We start from the raw sequence: 23,589 nt of genomic DNA, 5'->3' as shown, positions 1-23,589 counted from the left end.
ATAATGGGATCATAAATGTATCAAGAATACTGTTTATTTACTATAAATCCTTTAACACTTCTTTATTCTTTAACAAAATGCAGTAAAGGAAAAAATAAAATGGCAAAGAAAGGAAATACTATCACAAATTAATTAAGCAGGTGATGCATTGATTCATTACTGTACTTCATTAAAACATTAACAGACAAATAACTGAAAGATAACCATTTTTGGAACAATAACAGTAACAATAACAAACTGAAGTCCTCAGCATTGATTCGGGATGGTAACAGGAGGACGCCGCCTTCTTCCTCTGTCTGCTGCCAGATTGAACCATCGTATGGCATGTTTCCGAATCTCCTCTTCTGTGGCAGCACGGGACACGTGGGTCTTTCTTACTGCATCTATACACACAAGGTATATGTTATATGAAAGCTTTGAAATCTTTCCAGCAGCTTGTTGAATCTATACCATGAAGAATTAAGGCAGTTCAGAAGGCAAAAGGGGGCTCAACCTAGTGCTGGCATCATGTACCTAATAAAGTGGCCAGCAAGTGTAGCATGTTGATTGTAAGCTTTGGACATAGTGGGGAAAAAATTCCAAAAATTTACAACTCATCTTTAATATTTAACAGCATCAGTTATTGCCAATCAATGCAGTCATGTCCGGGTATCCAACTATGTACCACAGAGGAACATCACAGATCTCAAAGGGGAGTTTTTCATTTGAAAGAGTGCTGTGATCAGTGAGTGGAATAAAGGTACACCTGAAAACTGTCCTCCAAAGCCCATAACTGGCATTATCAATGAAATGATACAATACGACTCTCAGAGTTAAAAGATTTGTGCTTCATTAAACCATGACAATCAAATCATTTGCAAAATCTATTACAATTACTTACCCAAGAGTACTGTTTTTGATGCCATCTGGGAGAAACCTCCCTTTCCATTGGCCCCTGTCCAATTTATCTTCTGTCCAATGTCACTGTGGAACACGCGGGAAAGAATGTTCCATGTGATACTTCTTGCATCAGCCCCCCGATGGCTGCCAGTGAAGAAATCTAAAAATGGAGAGGAAATAATGGGAAAAGTTTAAACACATTTCACAAAAAATAAGTTGCAGGCAATTAAACACAACAACAAAAGACAGCTTCATTTGTATTTGAGTTATCAAAAAGGTCCCGTGTGCCAGCTCAAATGTGGGTATATAGAAAAATTAAAAAATAATCATTTTACATTTTTCCTGAAAGGGCTATTCATTTTGCAATTCTTACTACTTATCCCTGGTCAAAATGGTAATATGAAAGTACAGAGTCTGCATAAAAGCACTTTGTGCTGCTGGATGGTCTTCCTCACTTTTATGACAGGTGCTTTAATTAATTTTACCAGTGCACATAAAACAGTTTAATACTTTTATTAAACATAACTGATTGTTGTCAGTGTGATTAAACATAAATTCACTTCAGCTGCACAGCCAACACACATAAATGCAAACATACTTTGTAAATTTATTTACACGTATTTCTCACATTTCATTTTAAAAAGTTAGGAATGCCATTTGAGTTAAGTGGAACATTTCCTTATTCACAAAGAAGCATTTCCAGCCTTTCAGTGAGAGATACAGATTATCAATTGAACACGGGTATTGGCAAATAACCACATCTTATCCGGACTGTAAAAACCTGGATCTGGCTGTTCGTAATATTTAACATTCAGCTTTTCATTATAAACAGCATCATTCGTATTATACAAAACCATGACATTGACAAAAGTGGGATTTCTTTGTGTTGAATGTCAAGTAGAATGGTAATCAGATGAAAACTCACCACACTCTGCTTCAGGTGAGAGTTAGCAGGATCTTTGAGCCATTTCTCAAAATTCTCCACTTCCTCCATTGATTGTAGTGGAAACTGTACAGGGTCAGGTATTTCTCTTTCTTGGACAGTTGAGTTCAGCTTGTTGGTCAGATAGTTTACTTTGGTGGTTAATTGGTCTTGTTGGTGTTTAATGTACTCCAGTAAGCTCAATATTTGAACTTCTGCAGCTGTTGGAAGAAGAAATGAGACAAATTTGCTGTAATCTTTTCCAATAACTGGATTACATGGCAAATGGCTATAGTGTAGTATTCATATTTACAAAGAATACAATATACCGATTATTCAAGCTTTACTGTATACACTTTTGGAAAAATCAGTGTACATTCAGGAAGAAATGCATTGTTGCATTCGATGAGTTTATTTTCACTTGGATGTTACACTGAGAATAACTGAATTTGTGATGTAATTATCAGTCATTGAAAGGTGAATACTAGCTGTTTAAGAGATTGCTTACCAGAGCAGGTAATTGTGTCTGAGCCATACCGTCCCCCTTTCCAAGTAGGCCTGTAGACATGGCTTGAAGAAGGAGTTGGCTCATCTCTTGGTCTATTTTCCATCTGGGCAAGCAGTGGTGGTGATGGAGTTTTTGCAGAAGAAGCAATTGTGTGGATGCTAGCCCCAGTGAAAGGTGGTGGTTGGATAACTGGAGCAGGTGGTTGTAGTGGGCGTCTTACTGCAGCTCTGGCTTTCCTTTTCAGGTAAACTTCTTCTGTGTCACTGTCAGAGTCCCCAAAGAAATGACTGTCAAGCAGAATAGAAAAATAAAAATACTTAATACTTCATTTGTCATTATTAAAACATGTATTTTTTTACTTTACTCAAGCTGTACACTACTCTAATTGCTTTCGAATTCTGTGATTTGAATACCATCCATTCTCTTCTGCTTATCCTGTTCAGGGTCATGGGGGGGGCTGGAGCCTATCCCAGCTGTCATAGGGTGACCTGTCACAGGGTACACCCTGTACAGGTCACCAGCCTGTCATAGGGCCAACACAGAGAGACAGACAGCCATTCACACCTATGGGCAATTTAGAGTGACTAATGAACCTAACCCCAGTAAGTGCATGCCTTTGGACTGTGGGAGGAAACCCACACAGACACGGGGAGAACATGCAAACTCCACACAGAGAGAGGGAGAGAGAGAGAGAGAGAGAGAGGCCCGGGCCAAGGGGGAATCAAACCCAGGCCTTCTAGATGTTATTCTGTTATGTTAGTGCTAACCACCACACTACTGTGCTGCCTGTGTTTTGAATAATGATGACCAAAAAAAGCAAGGAAGGCATATAATGTATATACTAACATTGCCTTTGGCTTCCTTTTTGGTCGTATTTCCTCCTCTTCCTCTTCTGACTGAAGGTCTGATGTGCTGCATGTAAGCGATTTCTTCAGAAGCTGTCGTGCCTCAAAGTACTGATCTACAAATTACAAACTTGAGTTTACAACAGATAACACAGTTGTCTTTAAACACATAAAATATAATAGCAAATATATTTCAGTATTTAATTAAAATAGGCAGAGGTGTATTAGAAATTGCATACCACATGATTTGATAATTCTGATATCGTATGTCTTCCAGTCTGGTCCTGGTTCCTCTACATTTTTTACTGCCTTATCCACTCTTTCATCATTTCTATAGTTGGGCCAGTAGGTAGCACCATCACAGCACCAGTTTTCTGGTACTACTGCTACTGCTTTGTTGCTCTGGAACTCGACCAAATGGAACATCTTGAAGTGGAAAAAGAAATCAAACAACAACAAATAACAAAAAAAAGAGCTGCAACCAGCAACACTACCACAATTGCTTTGCTTAGAAAATAATATAACAAAATGGTATCATCCTCGACATTTTAAATGCCTGTTAGAAAAAAAACAGCCTTAATAGCTATTAAGTTATACTGCCAGCAAGGACAATAGACAGGTACAGAGAAAAATCTGATGTGTCCCTAAAAGGCATGGAACATTGGTATGGCCACAAAACCATCTCTATGAGGCAAAACAGTACATTTTACAACAAGCTCTGACACTTTAACACACTTGAATGAATCTGATGTTTGTGAAATTTTATAAATATTCAGATAGTCAGAGTTAAATGGATAATCAAAGAACAAAGATTTATCTGAGAATTCCTTGTATACCACATAGACTCCATCACTGCACTCTACAATGTTATGTATACAACAAATATCATTTCCAATAACAAAAACATTATCCCCAGTTGAAACTTTAACAGTCCACTTATCACAGGTCATTTCACCATACTGTGCTTTCACTGACAGTCCACCTATAATTGGCCCAACATAATGTGGCTTTTTAAAAGAGGTACAACTTAAAGGAGCTTCCATAATTCTAATTTCAGACAATCTACGGATTATTTGGGCAAGGGGGAACTCTGGTTTCCTGATGAGCTTTTTAAGCTTATGCAGATAATTTTCATAAGGAAATGCAGAAAATGAGTCCAGACAACCATGTAGTTGCACATCACCTGCTAGATGGACCAAACCATGTACATTATAAACAATTTGATCTTTTCCATATATTTCACCAAAGTGACTAACAAAACATTTCAGCAAAGTACGGGCATACTGTGTGTGGCAGGACAGTCTAGGACTAACTAAAATAGCAACACCAGAGAAGAGTAGCATGAAATTATAGTACATATTTTGATCCAGAAATGTGCCTAGCATTACAGGTCCTGTGTACAGGAGAAACTGTCTAAATTCTGTGGCCTTCCAACGATCCAATTCCCTCAGAGATCTGGGCTTCCGTGCAAACTCTACAGGAATAAAGGAACGCATTTCTAACAGTTTTGCTGACATTCTTTCCACTATGCTCGCAGGCAATCGAAAATTCAGAGGACCCCTGAGCCAGATGTGTAGCATTCTTCTAACAACTCCTAAACAAACTAAATGCATGTAATCTAGAGGGAACTGTGAAACCATACCCACACTACTGCCAATAAATGGATGTGGTCCTTCATGATGATGACTCTCATCGGCCATGTTTGTGAAGGATTCATCTGTCCGTAGGGCATAGTCTGCACATGGGTATGTCATGCGTCTGTTAATATAGTTTCCAGGCTGCACACATTTGTCACATCCATGGTAGGCATTGTGGTTCTTTGTGTTTTTAATAAAGGACCTGGCTGGTGTGTCACAGATGACTGTATGCAGCTTGAGATTTAACTGTTTACCTTCTAAATCAAAACCATTTTCAAGCTGTTGTAACTCTGTAACAAAGTCTTCAAGGAAGTCTTTTGCTGAACTTGGTTTCTTTGGTCCACAGAACAAACCTATAACTACAGGTTCCTTCATGGGAACACTTAATAGTAGACCAAGGATGGGCCACAACTGCAGACAAGAACTCTTGAACAAAGGAAGTCCATCTATGTTGATTTGTAACTTCAAAGTGAAACTGTCTGCTAACGTGTGTTTGAACTTTAACAATGTATTTCTAAGAGAAGCCAGAATGCCAAAATAGTGGTACTGTCCTCCAGCCCTTTCAAGAATTGAGTATTCTGTCTCAGTTCTGAGGAGTGTCCTAGCATCCTTTGGAATATCAGAATGGTAAATGCGAAGTATGGCCAATAATGCTGTCAAAGCGACCAAGGAAATACGAAATTGTATGGCCCAGTGGGATAAACTGTCAGAGAGTGAAACCGAGTCTTGGAGTTCATCATCAAAATGATCAGACTCAGATGTCTGAGTCTGAACATCACAAGCAGCATCCTCAAAATCCTCAGACAGGCCTAGATCTATCTCCATGCCATCTTGCTCACTAAAACCAGCACCGGTTTCAGTGTCTAGACAATGTGGATTATCAGTTCCAATGTGACTTTCATGAAAATGCTCTTCACTGATGTGTCCATGGTCAAGGTTCCTCTCTGTTGTCATCTGAAAGTCAATTAAATTTGTGGCGTCATCCCGCATTTGTTTAAGTCAGTTTTCTACGTCTACACGGGCCCTCCTTCTTAAGGTGGAGTTGGAGACAGGTAGAGTCTTTCTATTCATTTTATCTAAAAATAAAAATTTTAGAAACACATTTTTGTTATTATTCTGAGACCAGACAGGATTTTAAAGCAGGCAAACAAGCCTCAACCTAGACCACAGGACAAAACATTGAAATGACAGAACTTACACATTATAACAGAGAAGAAGCTGTTATAGCCACTTATACTGGCAATAACAGCTATTTTTTTTAAATGAAGAATATATTATAACAGTCAAAGCTTAACGTCCATTACAGTTGCTTTTTAAGTACAGATGTGCGTGTGCAAGATTTCTGATAGCATATTACAAGCTCAGGTTTCCCTCCCCTTGTAACACACACATAATATTTCTGGCAGAAATTATTTGCAGTTTTAGAAAAAGTGTCTAAATGAACTCTAAGATTGAATTTTGGCTTACTTCAGTGAGGTAGCAGACAAGGTGGAGGGGGGAAGGCAGGCTGAATTGATCTGTAACAGAAGACATAAATAAAATTAATGATTATAATGATGAAACTACAGAAAATCTTTCTTTTTGTGGCATGTTGGATATTAAACTTTGGTAATTTAAAGTATTTTAATTGTATCAATAGGGACTTTCAGTAAGTCAGAGTCCAAATATGCATTGTGGAAAAGTTTAAGGTCAAGCAAAGACAATAAATAGGGTTCATACACTTTCAACGCACAGGAGTTGTTGAATTTACTCGCGAGAAGTTAATACCTACGCTTGGGGAATTTGCAAGGATTGTTTTCTTCTGACTTAATTATAATTCCATACTGGTCTTATCCATTACTGGAATTTGCGGTTTTCTAGCCAACCAGCCAACAATAATTAAAGCCCCACTCTGGCCGGTTAAAAAAATGTGTAATTGACACCGAATTGTCTTGGAGTGGCCACAGGAGGCGGTGTGTGTGGTGGAGAGGAGGTGAAGGACCAGCAAAAGGGAATTAGGTTTTATGGCCCTCACCTGCTTTCTGTTGGCATGCGTTGCCTCATTTTCGTTTGTTTGGTGTGGCGTGGTGTCCGGTTTCCCCGTGGCTTCTTTTTCCTTGTTGGATGTTTGCTTGGTGAGTTGTCGGTTTGAATTTTTATCTTCGTTTCTTCTGAATTGTATGGATCGTATTTAAGGATTTTTATTGTTTATTATTAGTCTTAAGGTGACGGGCAGCCTTATAGATGATCCGTAATATAGCACCCCTCGGTGACGGAACGAGGTACGTTTGCCTTTTGTGATTTAGTTGTTGTGATAATTGTAAGTTTCCTGTTGATGATGTATTGTAAATAAATTGTTTTTTTGTATCTGTTTTTAAGTTTTCACGGTGCACAATGAAGTGGAAATAAAGAGTTGAAGCACCTGTCGAGACTCCCGTTTATCGACCCAGGGGCAGCTACAGTGAAAACTCGTCCATCGGAAGAGTAAGGCTTCAGCTAAGAAAATCAACGTTATTGCACAAGTATTTGATAACGGCGGTCTGGCCCAGTGTACGCCCCTTTCGCGCACCGGCGAGCTCAGCCAATGGACGGTATTTGTTACGCTTCTAGTTCAAGCGAACTGGGTAGCGATACATAAGAGACTGGTGATAAAGCCTATGATTAAGTGCTTAATGTTTAGGGTTTGAATGTGTTTTATAATGTATTCCTTTTCTCCTTTTTGGGGTTGAAGGGTAAAGTTATATTGATTAAAATATTTGTAGTTTATTGTTGTGGTTTAATGTCGAATTTTAGTATTGTTTGGTGAATTTGGAAATTGTAAACTAAAGGGTAAATGAGGTAAAATGTCCGTTAAAAATCAAGTTTTAGATAATACAGCCGACCAACCAAGCAGGTCCAGCTCCCGTCAAAGAGTTTTGACCGAGAAGGGTCAGGAGCTGCGTAGAGAGAGAGCTGAACAACATGAAAGGTCTTTTATGAAGGAATATGATGTGTGGAAACAAACAGCTCGAGATTCCAGGACGAAATTGAAGCGATTTTGTACAGTGAATGACCTTAATGTAATCCAGCAGAATTTAAAAACTAATTATGATTTAGTATGTCAGTCCTATGAGCCCATCAGGCGTAACTGCACTGCCACACCAGACATTATTAAGAAAATGGATGCTTGTGTTTCTCTCACCGCCGAAATCGGCGAACTTGTAGTTAAAAGAAAGGAAACTATTGAAGAAGTTTTTAATGATGAATTGGAGAAAGAACGAGTGAGGATGACCCTAAATAAAGGGGAGTATGGGTCCATTTTTGGAGGTACAGATACAGAGACTGTGATTTCTGAAATGTCGGTAGCTTGTCCTCCTTCCTCCCATTCAGTGGTTTCAAGTAAATTAGCAGAGGCTGGGGCAGAGTTCGCTGTTAAGGTGGAACAGGCAAAGGCGGTGAGAAAAATTCAAGCTCAACAAATGAAAATGTGCAAATTGGAGAATGAATGGAAATTAGAAGAAGCGAAGATGCTGGCTGAAATTAAACAGAAGGAAGTTGAAATGCATTTCAAACAAGAGGAGGAGAAGCTGCGGTTAAAACAAATAGAAGCAGAAAATGATGTGGAGGTGGCAGTGGCGCGTTTGAGGGCTTATAGGGATTTAGAAGACGGTTTGAGGAATCAGGGAGAAAAGGGTGATCAAGGAGATATCCGGTCTAGTCACCAAGGGAAGGATATCGGGGATCCATCAAATTCAGGGGTTGTACCGCTTCAATCTCAACAGACATTAATCGGAGTTAAAAATCAGGAGACAGCTGACTTAGCTCAAGCCATTGCGGGTTCCTTGAGCATGTGTCACCTGTCTCCCCCCGACTTGGCAACCTTTTCCGGGGACCCCTTGAAATTTATTGACTGGAAGATCTCCTTTATGACTCTTATTGGTAAGAAACCCCTCCCAGTCTGTGAAAAAATGTTATATTTGAAACATTACCTTGTAGGGGAGGCACGCAAGGCTGTGGAGGGATTTTTTTATAGAAATTCTGAGGATGCCTATCACAGTGCTTGGACATTGTTAGAGGAGAGATATGGAAATCCATTTATCGTCCAGAGAGCTCTCCGAGAAAGGCTTATGAAATGGCCTAGGATCAGTGAAAATGATCCCTTGGCCCTTAGAGATTTTGTGGATTTTTTAAAGGGGTGTGCTGAGGCTATGCCTTATGTCAAGGGATTGGACATTTTTAACGATTGTGAGGAAAATCATAAATTGCTTAAGAAGTTACCGGAGTGGATTGTACGTAAATGGGGTAGGTTTGTTGTTGATGAGTTAGATGCATCCGGTAATTATCCAGGCTTTTTGCATTTTGTGGATTTCCTGCAAAAGGAGGTCCGTATTGTATGCAATCCTATTGTTTCCCCTTTCTTATTGAACTCTAAGGCAGCGGAAGATAAGTCAAAGCGAATCAGTACCTTTAATACGAGCTCTCAAAGTGATGCCCCCCCTTTTGAAACAAATGTAACAAATGGTTCTAAATCAAGAATATCTTGTTTGGTTTGTGAAAATGAAACGCACGGTGTAGCAAGATGTCCCATCTTCGCAGAGAAAACAATTGATGATAAGAGAACCTTTATTCGAGAGAACCGACTCTGTTTTGGTTGTTTGTGGGGGGGGCACGTTATGAGGAATTGCAGGAGGCGGCACACGTGTGCTACTTGTGGACGGCGTCATCCAACCTGTTTGCATAGCGAGAGTGACAATTCGTCTGCCACAGCACTGGAGCCACACCTCTCTCCGGGGGTGGATGACGCCGGTCAGGAGGTACGTAGTGTATCGTCTCATGCTGTGACTAAGGGCCTTCCTTCCACATCTAATATCGTGCCAGTGTTCCTGTCATCGGTGGAAGAACCATGTAGGGAGGTGCTCACTTATGCCTTACTTGACCCACAGAGTGATACAACCTTTATCTTGGAGGATTTAGTTAGCAAGTTACATGTAAATATGCAACCAGTACAATTAAAACTGAGCACAATGACAGCTGTTGACACCGTGATTAAAAGTGGGATTTCACATGGTTTGCAAATTAGAGGAGTTCATTCCGAAGCCTATACTAAATTGCCTAAGGTTTATTCGAGGGATTTTATTCCGGTGGATAGATCTCATATTCCAACTGATAGTACCGCTCTGCAGTGGCCTCATTTGAAGCATTTGGCCGGTAAGCTGTTGCCATTGCAAGAATGTGAAGTTGGATTGCTTGTGGGTTATGATTGTACGTCAGCATTGGTACCGTTGGAGGTTGTTAGAGGGGGTGAGAACGAACCCTTCGCGCAAAGAACGGTACTCGGATGGAGTATAACCAGGTCCTCCAACCCACATTTCGATCGGCAAGGAAATCAGAGCTTTGTGCATCGAGTTACGGCAAGAGAGGTGTTCGCACCACCCGGTAGTGATATTCTTAAGGTTCTTGAGTCGGACTTTAATGAGAAGTCCTATAAAGATCAGTGCGTTTCTCAGGAGGATATGCTTTTTATACAACTTCTCCGTGATAATATATGGCAAAGAGAGGATGGACATTATGAGCTCCCCCTGCCCTTTAAGAGTAATATACCCCCCATATTGCCAAATAATAAGGGCGTAGCTATTGCTCGTTTACAGCATTTGAAGAGGAAACTAAGGGCTAATCAGCAGTATTATGATCATTATCAGACCTTTATGGAGGAAATCCTCAAAAGGGGTAATGCAGAGTTAGCCCCCCCACTATGTGAGGGAGAAGTAGTGTGGTATATACCGCATCATGGTGTATACCACTCGCAGAATCTGGAGAAGTTGAGGGTGGTTTTTGATTGCTCAGCAAGGTTTCGGGGAGTTTCATTAAATGATGTTCTATTGACTGGTCCTGACTTGATTAACTCTTTGATAGGAGTCCTTTGTCGCTTTCGGAAGGAAAATGTAGCTGTGGTATGCGACATCGAAAGGATGTTTCATCAATTCTTTGTTCCCCCGGCAGCGCGGAACTATTTGAGGTTCCTGTGGTGGGGTGGTGCAGATCTGGAAGCGGAACCGCAAGAATATCGGATGACAGTTCACCCCTTTGGCGCTACTTCATCCCCTGGGTGCGCTAATTTTGGCCTCAAGTATCTGGCCCAGAAACATAAGGTGGATTATCCTTTGGCATCGGCTTTCATTGAGAAGAATTTTTATGTAGATGACGGCCTAACTAGTGTTCCTTCTGTTAAGGATGCAGAGGATTTGATTATAGAAGCACGGGAGTTATGTAAGAAAGGGGGCCTACGTCTGCATAAATTTAACTCAAACAGATTGGAGGTACTGGATTGTGTTGACGCTTCTGAGAGAGCGACGAAGGCTGGAAGCTTGCATCTTGGTTTAGATGAGCCGTTAATAGGACGTGCTTTGGGCATCCAGTGGTCAATAGAACAAGATAGTTTTAGTTTTGATGTAAACCTTAAGAATCAGCCTTCTAGTCGTCGTGGCATTCTCTCAGTTATCGCCTCTATATACGATCCGCTCGGGTTTATTTCCCCCGTTACCTTATGCGGAAAGCGTATTCTGCAGGATTTGTGTCGACAGGGTGCTGGATGGGATGAGCCTCTTCCTGAGGATTTAGGCTCTCGATGGGAGGAGTGGAAAGGGGACTTGCCCAAATTGCAAGAAATTATAATACCCAGATGTTATCATCCCCTCCTTCCGCTGTGCTGTTGGTGCGTGATCCAGAAGTGAGGGCAGCACAAGTGAATGTGGCGATTACAAGCGATTGCGATGATATGCTTGATAGGTTGAGCCGATTTTCCTCTTGGATACGGCTCCTTAAGGTGGTGGCGAGAATCAGGAGGATGACATCCAGACAAAGGCATGATAGTGATCACATTACGGTAGAGGAAATTGAGAGCGCGACGGAAGTGGTAGTTAGACTTGTCCAGCAACAAGCCTTCTCCGAAGAGAGAAGAACGTTGGAGAAGGGGGATAGTCTTCCCCACTCCAGTCCCCTTTTTCGTTTCAATCCTATTTTGGATAAGGGAATTCTTAGGGTTGGTGGGAGGTTGAGGCAGTCATCTCTCAGTCAAGGGTTGAAACACCCAATTATTCTTCCTAAGAGTTCACACATTACCGAGCTTGTGCTTCTTCATTTTCATGAGAGGATTTGTCACCAAGGTCGAAGCCAGACTCAAATGGAACTTCGAGCAAATGGGTTTTGGGTCATTGGTGGGAGTAAATCCACTGCTAGGTTGATACATCATTGTGTGACTTGTAGGAAGCTTCGACGTCCGGCAGAGGAGCAGCAGATGGCTGAGCTCCCGGAGGCACGGGTGGAGGCCTCAGCACCATTCACATATTGTGGGATGGACGTGTTTGGTCCCTTTATTATTAAAAGGGCACGCACGGAACACAAGAGGTACGGATTGATTTTTACTTGTCTTTCCTCAAGGGCTATTCACATTGAGACGTTGGAAGATTTGTCAACGGATGCGTTTATAAACGCTTTAAGATGTTTTATCAGCCTCAGGGGGGCTGTACGTCAGCTTTATTGTGATCATGGCACAAATTTTGTGGGGGCTAGGAACGAGTTTAAGAAGGCTTTGAAACAGTGTGATCCCAAGAAATTGGAGGCTTATCTGGCAAATAAACAGTGTGAATTCATTTTTAGTGCGCCAGCGGCGAGTCATGCGGGTGGCGTTTGGGAGCGGCAAATTCGAACCGTGCGGAATGTTTTGAATGCCACGCTTTGTGTCTGTCCAGGTAGGCTCGATGATTTCTCACTTCGAACACTCTTTTATGAGGCTATGGCTATAGTGAATAGCCACCCCTTGAATGTGGACGGTATCAATGATCCCAGATCATTGGAACCTTTGACACCTAATCATCTTATTTTGATGAAGTCTCAGATTGCCCTTCCTCCTGCTGGGAAATTTGTAAGAGAGGATGTATATGCAACGAAACGATGGCGACGAGTGCAATACTTGACTGAGCAGTTTTGGGGACGCTGGAAGAGGGAATATTTATTGAATATTTCCCTGCGTCAGAAATGGCATAAGCCTCGGCGCAACCTTAAAACAAACGACATTGTCATCGTCATTGAGGATACACTTCCGAGGAATCAGTGGCAGTTGGGGCGAGTGGTGGAGACCATTCAAGGAACTGATAAGTTGGTTCGTAGGGTTAGGGTTCAAGTCACAGATCGGAGGCTGCATGGGAAATCGGACCCCCCTTTTAGGACCGTCATCCTTGAGAGACCCATCCAGAAGTTAGTGTTGTTGCTTGGAAATGAATGATTGGAAAATTTGATTCCTTATTTTAGTTGTGAGACAGTTCGGTGTCAGAGTTTTAACTGTTTGTGAATCATGTATAATTCGATTGATTATGAATTTATCGTGGTATGATTGGGGGGAGTGTAATTGACACCGAATTGTCTTGGAGTGGCCACAGGAGGCGGTGTGTGTGGTGGAGAGGAGGTGAAGGACCAGCAAAAGGGAATTAGGTTTTATGGCCCTCACCTGCTTTCTGTTGGCATGCGTTGCCTCATTTTCGTTTGTTTGGTGTGGCGTGGTGTCCGGTTTCCCCGTGGCTTCTTTTTCCTGGTTGGATGTTTGCTTGGTGAGTTGTCGGTTTGAATTTTTATCTTCGTTTCTTCTGAATTGTATGGATCGTATTTAAGGATTTTTATTGTTTATTATTAGTCTTAAGGTGACGGGCAGCCTTATAGATGATCCGTAATATAGCACCCCTCGGTGACGGAACGAGGTACGTTTGCCTTTTGTGATTTAGTTGTTGTGATAATTGTAAGTTTCCTGTTGATGATGTATTGTAAATAAATTGTTTTTTTTGTATCTGTTTTTAAGTTTTCACGGTGCACAATGAAGTGGAAATAAAGAGTTGAAGCACCTGTCGAGACTCCCGTTTATTGACCCAGGGGCAGCTACAAAATGTGACCTCCTAAAGGTCCGCTCACTCTCTCACAGACTGTCTTCTGGGGAGATGCTCATATGCAGACGTGCAGGTTCGTTTCCATCTCATAAGTTAACTATTCAGATATTTTTTAAGGCAGTTACAGTTTTAAGCAGTTTCAACAACTGTGCCCAAAAATCAAGCACTTTTCAATCCTTGAAAGGACAATTTTAAAATGGAAGCATTTTCAAGGATAAGAAAAAAAGAATTAAATTTGAATCAAAAAGTCTTAGCAGAGACATAACTAAATCCATTTCTAAAGCTTATTAAATACTTTACAGAAACACCTGAAATCGTAAGACCCACTTTAACCTGATGGATGCTCTCAGATTAAATTTAGAGAATAGGCTGTGTTAGCTTAACTTTACCTGCAGTCAGTCCTGGAGAGGCTCAATAAAATCCTTCATGTGCTCAGTCTGCTGTAACATCAGCTACCTGGACAGTTAACCAAATCACATCGCCTTCCCCACCGAAATAAATCCCGGAGGAGCTTTTTTTTTTTCTTTTAACCTCACAGCTTCCCGCTGTGTTAGCTAATAGGCCAGTAGCTAATGTGCTATAAGCTAACTCCGCTGCCACAATCTCACATTTCTGAATAAAAAATAAATAAAACCTTAATTATCTCCTACCAGGATAACTTTACTGTACAGGTAAAGCCATGAATGAAGAATATTTAACAGAACAGCTTACAGTTCTTACCTTAGAGAAGCTCTGCTCCTGCGCTCCTTATGACAGCAGTCGTTGACTTTTGAAAAAGAAAAAAAGAGGGGGGTGGGGAAAGGCGCGAGTTTGCTGAAGGGCTCCGCCGTGGAGCCGCGTTTTGATAATCCGCTGTCAGTAGGTGGGGCGGGCCCAGTCCGGAGAGCAAGAAGGGTGGGGCGGATCGGCTGACTTGAAGGCGGATCCGCCCCGAAGTGTTTTGCTATCTGGGATACATCAGTGAATGGAGGCTCGGTGACAACAGGTGAACTTCTACATGAGTGTGAAACAGTGCAATAAAATTAGAACTGTGCCTAAAATTACGGGGTACTTGGTGCTGAGCTAATTGATGACGGGCTCATTCTTCTGATGCACACGTCACTTTTTGGACTAACCAATGAGGAGACAATGTTCTTTTCAGCCATGGATCTAATCGATCTGGAGGTGTGGAGATATGCTTTAACAGTTTCCCAAACTTGTAACACAGAGCTGATGGAGGTGGTCACTGGCTGAGAGGAGTCCTGAAAAATAAAATTCTGTTTCTTATCACCACTCCAAAGGTCAAAACAAAATAATGGAAAATTTCAGGGCTTAACGTGTTGGATCCCACTCGGAGAATGGAGCGTGACACCAGATGAATGGATGGATAGCTGACCTCCTCATTTAGGAAGGCTGCATAATAAGGATGGATAATAATTAAAATATGGGGTCTAGGAATGACTCATGATTGAAACCTAACAGATGGAGGAAACTGACAATTGAAAATTGGTTGGTGAGTGATAATATTCACCTGTATCTGATTGTTGTTTTTCATAGATCAAAATGAGAAAGAGGATATTGGAAACTGAATACCAGTTTACTAATTTAGGAAGAATACGATAATAAAATTAGGTATATAATAAGATACTGAAAATAACAAATCAACTGTAGATAATATTTGCAAATGGGAACTGGCTGAAATCAGAATGAGAGAATTGAAACTTTTACTAAAGATCTCTTCTTTGAGACTGGGAGGCAACTCCAGCCTAAGGAGGGTCACAAACTTGTGTACTCCTATGCCGGCCCCATGGCCGGATAAATGGGAGAGTTGTGTTAGGAATGGCATCCAATGTAAAATCTGTGCTAACTAAATATGCAGATCCATCTGCTGTGGCGGCCTGTTGGGAATGAGGGAATGGCTGAAAGTATCTTTACTATAAATTTTTATGAGGAATTAAATATGAACTAAACACTCAACAGTCAGATTATCTTTATCTGGAGACACTCCAGGCTTCTTCTTAACTAAATCAAAAAGAGAATGAATAAATCATATGTTTACATTTTTATAAAGCATTCTGTCAAACATAATTTGATAATGAATCTTTGGCAAATGATACAACTTTCTTAAAAATGAGAAGAGAATTTTAAACAGATGCTGCAGAGGGGTATAAGCATGCTTGGGAGGATTTTGTTATCCAAGAACGATAATTTGTCCAGATGAATCTATCCAGCCGTCTCTGGAAGTGATCAAAGCTATAATCAGTGTGAAACTTATAAACAAATACAGTACATAAGGGTAGATAAAGTGATGCTAGAAATCATGAAACAATGGTGGTGTAGATGCAGTTGACTTTGGTGTTATGAACGGTGAGTTGAAGCTGAAATCAACAACATCCTTTATTAAGAATAGATGCTCCTTTTTGTATCTTATTCCTGGTGTGATTTTTCAAAGAATGGGTGGGACAGACGTTGTGTTACATGATTTTGAATGAATATTTTATTTTGGGTCGTAACTCATTTCAAGCATAATATCTGCTGAATGGGGTGCTCTGTGAGAAATTCCAACTCAGACACACTGCTGAGAGCTGTAAAAGATTCATTTTTAAAAAAAGAAAACATCCCAGTGCCTCTGAGATGGATTTGATGGATAAGATTTCTCCTGCTCTGACACAGCTCTGCATAGCAGGAACTGACTTTTGTGACACTAAATAGAAACAGAGTTTTCAGGAACACCATGTTACAGAAAGTCCAAAATAACCAGGTTTAAGAGGAATTCTATTCTGAAGGAAATTGAGGTTGAGGACGTGAAGGTATGAATTCTGAATGAGAGTTATGAAGGAATCCTTCAGTCTGTGGTTTAACATGGGTATGACCACTTTTGAATTCTGTGAAAATGATACTGAAAGTCTGGATCATCTGTCTTTTCCAGTGTGAATCACTGCAGGCTTTTTGGAATGATATGTGGAGCTGTCTACAGTCCATGAGGATTCAGTAAAACAGCTGACTTTGGACTTTGTTATTAGAACTGTTGTTAGTAGGGAAGTTTTAATCCACAAATGTAGATATTTTAAAACCAAACCATGTGCAAACTGATTGCTGAATGTCTTTAAATTCTCGAGTAAGTTGCTAAAACTTGTAAATGATGAAGTCAGTAGTTGCTGTATTTGACCATTATAAATGAATTTGAGACAAGTTCTTTTTTTCTGATATGATTTATAACTTATTCCATTTTATTGTATTTTTGTGTCATTTTAGGGTCTGTGTTTTTATGTCTGTATTGGTATTGTTCATTAATAAAGTTGGAAAAACCTGTCGACCCCTCTGTGCTGTGTTCCAACCAGGAAGTACAGTGGCTCTGCTGCCTCTCACAGCGACACCTCAGGCCGGAGTCAGTACTGCGGGTTTGATGCGGTGAAAATCGAAAGCGTCTGTTACCAGCTGCAGACTGCTCACGAACTGTCGAGAAATTTGGGGGAAATACATACGGAGATCAGACTTATTCTTTATGCCCACAATACTGTTTTTGTGCGCAACATGTCACACAGCAGTTTACACAGGACACAAACAGGCTATAAATAAAACACCTGCAAAATTCAACATGCAAATGAGTTTTAACTTTATAGCAAATATTCTTTTTATTTTATTTTTTTAATATCTGTATATTTTGCCTTTTGGTGAGCTGCTCATCACGTGACAGGAGCGACTGCAAAGCCAGTTTTTTTTCCTTGAAAATGAAAGTGAAAGTATCCGGAGAAACGAAGTGCGGCAACCGAGCAAAAGGGGATTTACAGTCGGGGCTCTTCAATGAAGAATCATGGGGTTAATCTTAAAGATTCTTATTTACTCTTATCTAAGTGCAGGTGAGTTGTTTTACAAAGCTTTGCCGCAGATTGCGGCGTTTTCAGAGCTTGTATTAGCTGGGTCCGCAACAAGTATAGAAACTACAGACTGCTGCATGAATGCAGCCCCTGTGCTTAATGATGACTGTACTGTTTGTGTGTATGTGTGTACTCAGGTGTATGGAGTGTCCATCAGATGCAGTGGCTGCCATGTCAGTTCACTGACGAACATGTGTTTATTAATAATGAAGGGCACACTGAGACTCAGCTCATCCACAGAGAGGCGATGCTGCAGTTTGGTCAGAAAGGAGACGCTCCTGTTAATCCAAACGCCATCACTTTCCTGATTGCCAGTGAGTTGTTGCAGCCTACATGAGGAGCAGGCTGGAAGACGTTTGATTTAACTGGAATATTTCCTCTTCTAGGCTCAAAGCTGGACCTGCGGCGGTATGTGGAGGGGGTGGAGGCAGAGCAGCTTGAGTGTGACCTGCGTAGGTACAGCACAGAAGGCATTTATGTCCGCTGGCCTGTCATAGGCGCCCAGGAGTACAACCGCTGGTTCAGCTGCACCCTGAGGCACAGCAGGGGCCTCTTCACCGTCACCGGTTTCCTCAGACACCCGTCTGACGAACCTCCACCAGGAGAGCAGGACTATCGTAAATGGCCTCCTATCGCTGACAGAGAGGTTCTCACCACCACAGGTAAAGTCAACATCAGGATTTAGGAAAAAGAATAAATATATATATGGGATATGGACATATGGGATGCAGAATCAGTGGCGGCTCCAGAAATATCTTTCTGCAGGTGCTAAGGGGCTAAGCAGTTTACTGAGGGTGCTATGAAGGATCATTTGTTCTTTCAGTTCTCAACACACAGACAAGCTATTTTCTTGGGGGTGCTATGACTTTTCCAGGGGGAGCTATAGCACCCCCTAGCGCCGCCACTGTGCAGAATGTTGACAATGTATCTGTATTTATGCGACATTATAGTACGCTTGTTTTCTGAAATTTGCTCAAAAAATCATGTAAAGGAACCAAGTATGTCTCTTGTGTCACATCTGTTTCCCTAGTCGCCATGGCCATCAAAACAAAGACTCCCTTGGTGAAAGTAGCCTTGATGTCCCAACCAAAGCTCCACTGCCAGTTTGATGTTGACCACAAGGGTGCCAATGTCACCGTGGAGTGGCACTGGCAGCACCGTGGAGAGAGGAATAAGCTCTTCAGCTACACCAGCCGCGCAGGCCAGACCCAGGGGAGCGGAGTTGGGCTGAAGGCTCTCGCAGCTGGAGATGCCACCTACACCCTTCCTTTGTCTAAGATGAGCAGTGAAGGGACCTACATCTGTTCGGTGTCAGTGACTCCACTGTTCAGCAATGTGGATATAATTCTGCACATTGAAGGTGAGGAAGCCAATCAAGAGAGGTCAATGGTGATGTCACAAAGTACTAAATATTTGTGCTGCTTGGTATTAGTTAAATTGAAAGAAGGACCTGCTCTGCGTTGGCTTTGTTTTTCTGTCATACATATACTATTTAATTCTATTATTTATATATACTATACTTATTATAGTATATATTTTTTATTTATATATACTATTATTATGGCCAGGGTTTCAGATGATGAGCTCAGTGTATATGAGTAATCCATATGGGCCAAAAGCTCAGACTTCAAAAACTTTTTCTACTCTTAGACCTGTCTGAACTCTCTAATCTAGCTGTAAGCTCAGAAGCTCCACCCACATGCTGTTTGAAACTTGTGCTTATGAGGGGCAACCAATCAGAAGAAAGTTGGCTTAAAGGGAGAGGAGCTAAAACAGCTTGCTTCAGAGAGGGGATGAAGTGAGGCGTTGTTTCCAGACCCAGAAGTAGAAATTAAATCAAGATTGTTTTGAACTCTGAATCACGGAAAGCTTCTCTACTGTAGTGCAAGAATGGAAAAAACAAATTGAATTGGAAATTAGCACAATAGTCCCCTTTAGGTAGCTGGAATGGACACTTTATGACTCTGAGAGGACATAAAGAGCTTCAACTGACATTTCATACTTTCGTCTCATGCTCCTCGGCTGACACATCAACTCCTTTCAGTGCTTCATGCGCAGCCAGCATTTTACCTGCACTTCTTCAGCCAAACGTTGCCTGGCATTGCTGTTTAACTGTTTAACAAAATCTTAAACTCCTTCATTCTTACTGGGTCACACCTCTCATCAGGATAGGGCAGCAGCTAACTAATGTTTAGAAAAATCTCCCTGATCTTCAGTTTCAGTCAGACTTATTAATATAGTTGAGATGTACACGAGTCCATGAGAACAGCAGTTTTTGAACGTGAGCAGAATTCTTGTTAAAGCACATTTAAAGAAGCAGCCTGATGTCAGACAGAATTGAATCAACTCATGTTTGTATGACTCTCACATCTCCAATAAACACAAGAGAGGACACAACAGTAGATTGAGTGTATGTGTGCTGACGCAGCAGAGATATTTATTGAGAAAAGCTGAGAATGAATGATACAGAATATTTTCACTTGTTACATAGTTCATATTTTTCATTTTGCCTTTACCTTCAGATATGTCTATTATAAACTAATGCAGAAAATTGGTGCATAAAACGCACCCAAATGCAGAATTGTGCTGTGCACTTTTATTTCTGGCATGGCAAGGCAAGGCAGGAGATAAACAGGAGAGAGATTTTCTCAGGTGCAGAAGTGGATCAATGAACTCGTCACACACTAGGATGCACAATATCCTCAACACATTTCCATTTGTGTTGCAATTTTTGACTAGGATCATGCTCGAAAACTAGCTGCACACGCTGACGAGTGACCTCTTTTGTGTTGCAGCGCAGCTCACAGGCTGCGACAAAGCATGCACTGGGATCTGTATGGACATTTTTTAAATTGTCTAAAGTTTGTTGACATGGGATACCACACATAATTCCGTCTTAGCATTCAGAGGTACAGTCAGAGCAAACACCTTTTCAAATCTATCATTGTAGTATCCCACCAAGCCCGGGAGAAACAAGCCTGTTCTTGGATGGCCAGTTAACCCAGCCTCCTCAGCAGCACGAGGACCAATAGTCCCAGTGAAGCAACCAAAACCAGTGACAACACCTGCAGCCTCAGATGTGCCCCCAAGACAACCGCTTCATCCACATAAGAAAACTAAACAAACAAAAAAAAACAGACTACACAGAAATGCACTCTTTGGCATACCAGGGACAGAACAGCAGCAACCTTATACAAAGCAAGTACAGGTCCAACCAAGCTCAAAACCAGACAAAACACAAGCCAAATACATTCATACATTTATAATAGTTTCAATTTGTCATTTATTTGTTTGTTTGTTTTTTAAGAAATACCTGTGTAAGGAATTTTTATATTTTTCCCCTTCTTTCTCTCCTCAGAGCCTCCCCGCGTCACCCTCAATGTAGGGCCTACCTTGTCACTGCTGGAGGGTGAGGACCAAAAGGTTGTGTGTGAGGCAAACAGCTACTACCCTCTGGACGTGGAGATAGCTTGGTATGAGCAAGACCCAGCAGCATCAGGCCAGCGGGTCGGTGCTCCTCTGCCCAAACTGCTGGATAATGTTCTGTTGTCCAGCCACAAGCACAACAAGGATCAGACCTACTCGCTGTCAGCTTTCTTCTACCTGAAGGCTTCACTCAGGCAATCCGGGAAGCAGTTTACATGCAGCGTCTCCCATCAGTCCCTGAAAGTGCCCATCAAAAAGCACTTCATCCTGAATGTCCAAGGTGAGAGAAGTCTCAGTGCAGTACTGTGAGCTTCCAGCAGGTGGCAGCAGAGGTTCATGTGTGTTGTCTGTTTCAGAGCCAGGAAGCTGGATGTTTATCCTTTGTGTTGGCTTCACTGTGATCTCACTGTTGGCCATACTGTTTGTGATGCTGCGCTATCTGCACTCAGGTGAGTGATGCAGACAGGCTCATAAGTCCCAACAACTCTTACACAGAATACAAATATAGGTCACATGCGTTTGCTGTTTGTGTGCTCGTGGCATAATAACATAAAGATGACATGTGAGATGTTGATGTCCAAGAGAGTAATCATCATTTATTTTCTCTACAGCAAGGAAGAATGCAGTGGAGGTAAGGTGATAAAAAAAAATATGATGCACCAACCACAGTCAAAATAATATTTAAGTGTGTTTTGAATGGCATGTGTGTGTTTTTGTGCCTGTCATGAGCAGAAGAAGCCATACTGAGCCACACCGATGGGCTGAGAAGAACATCACAACCACCGGTGAGAAGTGCCTCGCTCACTCCTCGCCATCATTGTTATCTGTCTTAAATGCTTGACTTTTGTTTTTAGGTTTTTTTGGGTTTCTGTGAAACTGATTAATTTCTTTTGTGTGTTGCACTGATTTTGAGTTAATTTTATGGACTAAACTTCTGATGGTCTGAAGTAAAATACAGTTTCTTTGGCAAACAGTAAAGCATGTCCGTACAATCCATGTTCGAGTTAGAGTGTAACTTAGTGCTCCAAGTCACGTTGTGTCAATCATAAATCTCTGCCCAGTGAAGAGCAGCCCTTGGGTCAAAATCCTGGCTTTTCTATACAGTTTGTAACATTAAAGGCAATTTTGTATGTCTAATAACAAGTTCACAACATGCAGACTTTGAGACAGTAAGGACAGAAGCAAAGCGCTGGACAAACTGTATACAGCAATGTGGGGCTGATTGAGCGGTTATAATCAGATATGTATGTGATATGATCACATTGCTCTGAATAAAGGCTGCCTGAGTCAGAACTTTTACTTATTTTTCCTTAATCAGTCACTTCTCCGTGTTTGTTACCAGCTTGCACTGCTTCGCCTTCAGTGTGTTCTTGTGCAGAGACCACTGTGCCTCTTCTTCAATGTCAGCCAAATGACCTTTAACTTCAGAAAAAATTAGCAAGCTAGCGCCTGCTGCTGAGCAACAGCCACAGTCACACGTGCATTCATCTGAATGTGCATCACTAAGACAAATCTAAAGCCTAGTCAATATCAGGCTTAAGTTTGGTTGGTACAACCCATATACTGTATATAAAAGATGGATGCAGCCACTGTGACATCACCCATTAGTTTCCCCATTTTGAAGACTCAGCATTGGGATTTTGGCTGATGTCAGGATGTTTTTTTAGGAGCCGTAAGTGACAAAAATGGTTTTTAGTTGGACATTGTAACATGCGAGTCTATGGGGCATTGAGTTCATTTTTGAATCAACCTCAAGTGGCTATTAGAGAAATTGCAGTTTTTGGCTTAATGTTTTCAGCCTTGAAGGGCTGTTGCTTGGTGTGACCATCATAAACTGCTTTCTAAAGACTTGTCTTAACAGAAACCATATTAACAGTTAGGCTCAGGCTTAGTAAAGACCAGCTGGTGCAACTACCCAGTGTTGATAATGCAGTAATCACTGTTTAAAGGTACCATGTGGAATTTTTTTATTACCATTAAAGTGCTGTAGAAATATTTTTCTGCATAAGTTTACACACTTTCATTTTAAACAGTGACTCAAAGCAGAGCTCCAATACCACAATGAAAGAGATGTTTTATTAGAGTTTATGGAATTACATAATATTTTTGATTAGAAATGCTGAAAATAACTGGAGCATTGGTTATGTACAAGAAAACTCTCCAGGGCACCTTTAACAAAATACTGCATATCTGTGATTCTGGTGCAGAAATCCTGCTGAATTATTGCTGATCAATGAAATAATAAGGGTAACAGTGAGCCTTAAATGGATATAATATTATATAATATTAAAATGTTTAATTAATGCTATATTGTAATAAATACCACTAAATTTATAATATGTGGAATTTTTATTCTGAAGGGTTTTTGCACTATTTTGGCAGCATATGATTGAATAATAAAATGTTTTGGAATTAGAAAATTGGTTTATTTTCTGAATATTCTGGACTTCTAACACTTTGTCTTCAGGTCACTAAACAATGAGAGCTGGTTATCAAGCATCCTCTGAGAGAAAAATGCTGTTGAGTGCACAATAGCTGCTGCGCTCTTGTCATCCAAACACATTTTCATGGTTGCTATGCAGCTTTTCTTGCTTCTTCAGTCATAGTTTGTGAAAACCACAGTA

General features: G+C 41.0%; 2 protein-coding genes and 1 long non-coding RNA gene across 11 annotated transcripts; 2 read left to right on the top strand and 1 right to left on the bottom strand.

Moving 5' to 3' along the window:
* Positions 1-18: 18 nt before the first annotated feature.
* On the bottom strand, positions 19-14,497 carry LOC115790577 (uncharacterized). Of its 8 annotated transcripts, XM_030744397.1 has the most exons (9): positions 14,403-14,497; positions 6,259-6,308; positions 4,797-5,867; positions 3,394-3,580; positions 3,156-3,270; positions 2,310-2,596; positions 1,805-2,022; positions 881-1,039; positions 19-383 (listed from the first exon to the last, which is right to left on the bottom strand). In XM_030744397.1, the coding sequence occupies exons 3-4, from the start codon at positions 5,779-5,781 to the stop codon at positions 3,513-3,515; spliced, it is 1,053 nt and encodes a 350-aa protein (XP_030600257.1). In that variant the 5' UTR covers positions 5,782-5,867; positions 6,259-6,308; positions 14,403-14,497; the 3' UTR covers positions 19-383; positions 881-1,039; positions 1,805-2,022; positions 2,310-2,596; positions 3,156-3,270; positions 3,394-3,512. The 8 variants fall into 8 exon arrangements, with proteins under 8 accessions (XP_030600257.1, XP_030600253.1, XP_030600255.1 ...); XM_030744393.1 differs by having other exon boundaries at positions 3,394-5,867; positions 14,403-14,495; XM_030744395.1 differs by having other exon boundaries at positions 2,310-2,572; positions 3,394-5,867; positions 14,403-14,495.
* On the top strand, positions 5,782-7,536 carry LOC115790580 (uncharacterized). Of its 2 annotated transcripts, XR_004020793.1 has the most exons (3): positions 5,782-6,905; positions 6,989-7,052; positions 7,150-7,536. It is a non-coding gene; the product is annotated as an uncharacterized LOC115790580 (long non-coding RNA). The 2 variants fall into 2 exon arrangements; XR_004020792.1 differs by having other exon boundaries at positions 5,782-7,052.
* Positions 14,498-17,380: 2,883 nt separating the features above from the next.
* On the top strand, positions 17,381-23,322 carry dhrs13b.2 (dehydrogenase/reductase (SDR family) member 13b.2). The gene is made up of 8 exons (XM_030743531.1): positions 17,381-17,521; positions 17,677-17,853; positions 17,926-18,201; positions 18,570-18,899; positions 20,898-21,245; positions 21,322-21,414; positions 21,577-21,596; positions 21,698-23,322. Exons 1-8 carry the CDS (start codon positions 17,476-17,478, stop codon positions 21,710-21,712), a joined length of 1,305 nt encoding a protein of 434 aa, XP_030599391.1. The 5' UTR covers positions 17,381-17,475; the 3' UTR covers positions 21,713-23,322.
* The last annotated feature ends 267 nt before the right edge of the window (positions 23,323-23,589 follow it).

The sequence above is a fragment of the Archocentrus centrarchus genome, chromosome 13, assembly GCF_007364275.1.
Source record: "Archocentrus centrarchus isolate MPI-CPG fArcCen1 chromosome 13, fArcCen1, whole genome shotgun sequence".
NCBI lineage: Eukaryota > Metazoa > Chordata > Actinopteri > Cichliformes > Cichlidae > Archocentrus > Archocentrus centrarchus.
The sequence above is the reverse complement of the archived record's forward strand: the minus strand, read 5'-3'. Positions and strand labels throughout refer to the sequence as shown.

Coding starts and splice junctions, on each gene's coding strand:
- LOC115790577 (XM_030744393.1), bottom strand. CDS start 5,781: ATGCGGGATGACGCCACAAATTTAATTGACTTTCAGATGACAACAGAG.
- dhrs13b.2 (XM_030743531.1), top strand. CDS start 17,476: ATGGGGTTAATCTTAAAGATTCTTATTTACTCTTATCTAAGTGCAG. Junction 18,202..18,569: donor AGAGGTTCTCACCACCACAG/GTAAAGTCAACA, acceptor CTGTTTCCCTAG/TCGCCATGGCCATCAAAACA. Junction 21,246..21,321: donor CTTCATCCTGAATGTCCAAG/GTGAGAGAAGTC, acceptor TGTCTGTTTCAG/AGCCAGGAAGCTGGATGTTT.